Source organism: Lactuca virosa, chromosome 4, assembly GCF_052849685.1.
Source record: "Lactuca virosa cultivar CGN04683 chromosome 4, Lactuca_virosa_CGN04683_v6, whole genome shotgun sequence".
NCBI classification, from domain to species: domain Eukaryota; kingdom Viridiplantae; phylum Streptophyta; class Magnoliopsida; order Asterales; family Asteraceae; genus Lactuca; species Lactuca virosa.
The window spans coordinates 453990125-453996537 of record NC_136429.1 but is presented as its reverse complement, the minus strand read 5'-3'; the positions used below and the strand labels follow the sequence as shown (position 1 = coordinate 453996537).

The following is a 6413-nucleotide window of genomic DNA, read 5'->3' as shown; positions in this document are numbered from 1 at the left end:
AGCTCGTGTTCACACGTGCATATCACTTAGTATTGAATATATTGGGCACATCATTTAGATAAAATTCAGTTATAACGATAGGGTTATCCTTTCTATGTTATGGGCCATGATCATTTCAAAACGCTTGTAATTTTAACAAAACTAATGAAAGTTGTTTTTTCAATTTCATTTTTCAACACTTTCAGCTAGATTTTTAGCTCATCTTAAACTAAGAATGATTGATATGGTTGGTTGTCTTAAACATCCATGTATAAACTTGAACTCTTTTTAGTATTATATACCATCATTAGTTTTGAATGTCAATGTAAGACTAGCCTATCTGGTAGATGCTTTGTCTCTTAAATTGAAGGTTTCGAGTTTTAATCTAGAAATTGGCGAATTCTACTAACTTGGGGATACTAACTTCAAACCACTAATCAACCGTTAAAAATAATTTAATAAAATTTTCTGTCATTTAGAAAATGTTACTCTAATTTTTTAAAATATTAGTAGAGAAATTAATTATTCTCATATTTTTTTTGTTTCTATCTATCTTAATACTCATATAAAATAATAACATATGAAATCCACTAATCCTCTATCTTAATATCCTCTCTTGATTTTGATAGTTGTGCTGATCTAATGAGTAGTAAGATGGGTATGAACAAAATATGGAATAATATTTGGTTTCTCATATTTTTATTTGTTCACAACAATGCATAATTTACTTTTGTTATTTGATCTATTAGGCTTCTAATACTTGGAATTTTTTAAATATTATATAGAGTCCACGATTTATCTCCAAAAGAATGGACATTCTATCATATTTATAAAGATACATACATGATAGTGTCGTACAGATAAAAAGATATATTAAGACCCCCCTCAAAATTTGGAAGCACGAAGAGCATAGACAAACGATGTGTGAAACCATGGGAGCAGGACGTTAGCTCTGATATCATGTAAGATATATAGAGTCTAAACTTATTTCTCCGAAAGAGTCATTTGGATTATGGGAGACTCGTATATATATACTAACAATATGATTAATTATGAGATTGTTATAACTTTAAGAAACACTATTTAAAACAAGCCTTTTTTTTGTTAAATTCGTTATTAAAATTTTTATAATACAACATGTTTGAACTTTAAGAAACACTATTTAAAACTAGCCGTTTTTTATAATTCGTTATCAAAATTTTTATAATATAACATGCAAACACATTTTTAATTTGGAAAAGAAAATGTAACATCTTAGCACTTCATACAACCAAACCAATGTATGGATCACTCATGCACACGTGTGCAATAATTTTACGTGTTGACGCATCTAGGTATTTTTAGTGTGCATGTGCATTGTTTATGTAAACATGTGGACGAGGATAAACCTTATAATGAATAACGTGGGAGACCTATGATTAATCCAAAGGAAAAATAAAAACTCTTAATCACTTAAGGAATGGAGCCGCAAGCCTCTCGGAGAAGTTGGTGTCATTTGTATCCATTTTTCCAAGTAACATGTCCTGAGATTTTTAAATTTGAGGTCAATATCACATGTTACCTATCAATTATCACTTATTTAGTAAATAACTTATTCATCTTTTAATTATATAAAAAAATGTCTGTTGTTGAATTTCTGTGACAGGTATGACATGTGTGCGTGGTCTGTCCCTTTCTTGCAGTGTTGTCTATGCCTTGGTGTGATATCTAAGTAATTCTAGAAGCCTTGAGTTATAAGGAAAGTCTAGGTTTTCAGGAGTCCTTATTGTATACAAAGTTGATTGTCTTTAGTATATATAGATTGATAGGTTCTTGTAATTCATTATCAGATTGGAGTTTTGAGTTATAAGTTTTCTTCAATATTATACATGCGAGTTATGCAATCTGAGAGTTTCATTTTCTATTTTCTGCTTTAATTGGTATCAGAGCAAGTGAAATCTGCGACATACGAAGAAGGAACAAGGAACTGGTGTGGTAAAATCGACAATTTTTGTGTTGCAAGTGAAGTTGGCGATTGCTTGAAGCCCTCCTGTTTAACCGGCAATTGCTTGCAGCCCTCGTGTGGAGAAATTGTTCAGAGTTCTCATGTGGAGAAAAATCGCTACTATTCAGATTTCTCGTATGGAGAATCAGAACAACAAGAAACATCACGATAGTAATAGAAACCTGCGACACATGAAGTGAAACTACGGGTTCTTGAACCGACGACAGATCGTTGAATGTGTTTTTCCCTAAAGAAATGTGTTTTTTGCTTTGACTTTGGGCCCTTGTCCAAATCTGAAGACATGTTTTCCTGTTGGGTTTTCTACTTGGCCCAAATCTGATCAACTTTGAATTAAAAGAGAATTCACTTTAGATGAATTCACTTGAGATATTTTTGAAGCAAACACCAAATCAATTTTTTTCTGATTCGTGTGGAAGAATAAGAAATTGAATCGCGATGTCGGGAGGAGAATCGTCCCAACCACCGAATAAGGAACACACGTCGTTAATGTTCCAATGCCCGACTTTGACATCGACGAACTACACAATTTGGAGGATGTGCATGGAAGTGCTACTCGGGATTCATGGCATCTGGGATGTGATCGATCCCGCATTAGATGACGTGAAGAAAAACAACACCGTGAAAGGATTGTTGTTTCAGTCTATTACCAAGGATTTAATCCTTCAAATCGTTAATTTGAAAAGCGGAAAAGAGATGTGGGACGCGATCAAAACCCACAACCTTGGAGTTGATCGAGTAAAGGAAGCCAGACTCCAAACACTAATCAATGAATTCGAGAACCTCAAGATGAGTGACACGAGCACCATACACGACTTTGCATCAAATTTATTTGGATTTGCTTCAAAATTCGCATCACTAGGAGATGTCATGACAGAATAGAAGCTTGCTAAGAAGTTTCTTACGAGCCTCCCTAGGAGATTTGTCCACATAGTTGCAACCCTTGAACAAGTTTTAGACCTTAAGACGATAGGCTTTGAAGATGTGGTTGGTCGCTTAAAATCTTATGAAGAAAAAATCAAGGGGGAAGACAAAGTAAATTAGACTCTAAAAAAATTACTTTATTCCAAAGTAGAATATTCTAATAGAAACACCGAATCATCAAGAGGTAGAGGACGAGGTTCAAATAACCGAGGAAGAGAATGTGGTGGTGGCCGTGGCGATGGACGTGGCCGGGGTAACACCCAAAATCACAGTCACTCATAATCCACTAAAACTCGTGATGATAAAAAACAAAAGGGAAAACAATATGAACAAAGGGATCTCTCAGATATTCAATTTTACCGGTGTGGTAAGTATTGTCACTTTGTTTCAAGCTTGAAATATCTACTATTCTCAAGAGTCATATTAAAATGATATTGCTAAATAACATATGATACTAATGGGTCACACTAACAACAATTTGATACACTAGATTATTTATTAAAAATTGATTTTAATAAATATTCAATAAAACTCTTATAATTAAATTGGAAATTATTTATTTCATTGAAATAATAATTTTCATTAACAAGTAACATTACATTATTTCATATGGTATGAATTAACAAGTCATGCACAACTTTTAGGACTAGTTGTAAACCTTTTGTCTTTTACTCAAGAGACAATGTTTATATTTTATAAACCTTGAGTTTATAAAATTTAAACTAACTTTCTTCTTTTTATATAATTTCGAGATTTGCATGAAAGGAAGAGAAGTATTTCTTTCCAATTTGTTTAATCAAAAGAATGGCTTTTAGATTATTTTAATGAAATGACATGGCTAGTCTTACAAGCATGGGAGACAAGTATTTCTAAAGTAATAAAGTAATAAATGGTTAAGGACTTATGGACTTTACTTCATGCTATAAATAATAGCTTCATGGGGATTTCATTTTGGTTCTTTCATTTGGTTCCAAAACCGTGAGATGTAGAGAGTGGTAAGACTCTCTGATCTCTTGTTCTTGCTTTGAAGATCACTTGCATCTTTTGCTTTCTTTGTGTTCTTACTTTGATAAGAACTCAAAGCTTAAGAGTTTTATACAAATAAACTAGCATTCTACATCAAGTTGAGTCATTGTTAGTGTCTCAAAGGTTCCACATTCTTCATCAACTTCCAAGCCTCCCAATAGGACCCAAAGAACTACAAAGGTTGTTATTTCTTCACCTCTTCTTTGGTTGGTGTTTAAATCTTTCTACAACTTGCAAGAAGATCCTTGGTGGGTATAAAATGTTTATGCTATTTCAAAAATTAAAGTCTTCCGTTGCCATATTTTTGTAGTTTTTGTAACTATTTTTGAACTAAAATCCCAAGAATTGGTATCAGAGCCACCTTGCAAGTTTGGTTAGATTTTTTATTTTTGGAAATCTTAGTTTTTGGAGAATATGGATAACTTGTTTTTGTATAAAAATAAGTTCATACATGTTTTCTATGACAACTTTTTTTTTTGTTATGTGACAAAAGCTTCATACATATTTTGTCAATTAAAGTTGTCTTAGAAAAACAAAGGTTGTTTGATGTGTATATTGATGTATATGATGTGCATAAACTTGCCAATGATCAATGTGTTGTTATGTTGTTGTGTTGGTTATTTTTGTAAAGTAATAGATTAGTTTTTAGAATTAATTTATTTGTACAAAAATGTAACAAGAAATGAAGTTGTAACCATTTCTTGAAGACAAAAAGAGAAATTTTCAAGTCTAAAAGGTGTGCAGGATTTTCAGTGACATTTTCTGAAAAGTGTCGCTAATGCAGTTTACAAAAGGTTGTTGGACTTTTAGCGGCAGTTGCTGAATTTTAGCTTTCAAAAAGTTTTTCCTATCGTTTGCAAGGAATGGGTGGTTACTCAAGTGGTAGCTTCGACAACAACATTACAAGAAGCTTTTTGGTCCCTTTAAATGTCCCTTTAGGAATGGACTTGACATTTTTGTGTTGACTCACAAAAATGTCATTAGTTGGCTATGTTTATGCACATATCTTTTTACGTATGTTTGTGTTGTTTATTTTATGCAATTATTATGTGTGGTTGATAAAATTAGTTTTTTACATGCTAAAATAATTTTGGACAAAATAAACATGACATGGGGTTTGGGTTTTCAAAATTGGATATAAGATGTAACAAGTTATTATTTTAAAAATAAAACCCGATGTTATAAAATCGTTAATAACGCCAAATTTTGAAATACTCCATTATAAGTTTTAAAATGATGATTTTTGTAACTTATACAAACTCCAACTATATAAGTAATAAAAAATGAAGTTTTATTAGAGATATAAAAGGTTCAAAAGCATTCAAACTTAATACCGATTATTAAAATTGAATTACGTCAAATTATATATAAAAAAAAGTAGCTTTTTATATAGAACCTTTAAAAGGGATTTTCTTTTGAAAATTGATACCATGGTTTATTATATGCATGTAATAACCATGATATCATATGTTTTTAAACTAGAATTATAAAACATATAAAGACCCTTTGTTACAAACATCATATATGTGCAATCCTTTTGAAGAACACACGCAGATCTCTTTTATGCACTAGTGGGATAAGGGATACCTAACCGCTTAGTGTTGTCTTTTGATGGCCGGGGTGTCTTCACGATTTCTATAACCAAGTTATAGGCCGATTACACAAGTTTTTCAAATTGGACGATTTGATCGGAAATCTTTTGTGATAAATGATACCTAATCAAGACAGTTCTGAGGCATAGATGGGATCAAACATGTCTAATTAAATTTGTTATTAGCGATCCCATAAATCTAGGAATTATATAGTAATATATAATTGATAATCGATATCTACCGGGTTGAATTCAAATGGATGGGATAAAGGATACCTAACCATTTATTTTTTTTGTAACTTCGATCCTAGAGATTGATAATTAATGTTTTTGGAAACTAAAAGGGTAGTAATTATTAAAGATTAAATATTGAAAATACTAAATGAATTTTGTTAAAATTTTGTAGTTAAATAATCCATTCTCATTATCATGAATTGTCATTTTCTTTAATGACTTAATGAAATAATAACATTCAATAAATACAACTTCAATGAATGAGTTCATGACTTAAGAAACGATCTCTTGAGAGATATGAAATTGTATACACTTAAAGGTCCTAGTCATAAACTATTTGCTTTGAGCAATTAAACTTGAACATGATACCTAGTAAAGGCATCACTGTGATGCTTAAGATGCTTCTAACATCAAGCTAGGAATAGTTATTCATGACTTCTAGGAAGTATTGGATAATTTAAACATATATCTGATGATATAACAGGTCAAACAATATTCCAATAAATACAATGATATTTTATTTAAAGCTAGTTTAAACATTGGAATAATGCAAGGCTAAAAGAGTCACCTACTATGATCTATGAGGCCCATGTTTTATGGAATGAACACCTTTAAGTCCAAGAAATCTACGAAAGCCCACATGGATGGATCTTGTTT

The 6413-nt window shown here is 31.4% G+C and overlaps 1 protein-coding gene across 1 annotated transcript; it reads left to right on the top strand.

Annotated features, from left to right (window-relative positions):
• Nucleotides 1-2419: 2419 nt before the first annotated feature.
• Nucleotides 2420-2863, top strand: LOC145106753 (uncharacterized). The gene has a single exon (XM_079043685.1). It carries the CDS (start codon nucleotides 2420-2422, stop codon nucleotides 2861-2863), a length of 444 nt encoding a protein of 147 aa, XP_078899811.1.
• Nucleotides 2864-6413: the final 3550 nt, after the last annotated feature.

Excerpts from the sequence above, each read along its gene's own strand:
- LOC145106753 (XM_079043685.1), top strand. The coding sequence starts at position 2,420 with ATGTCGGGAGGAGAATCGTCCCAACCACCGAATAAGGAACACACGTCG.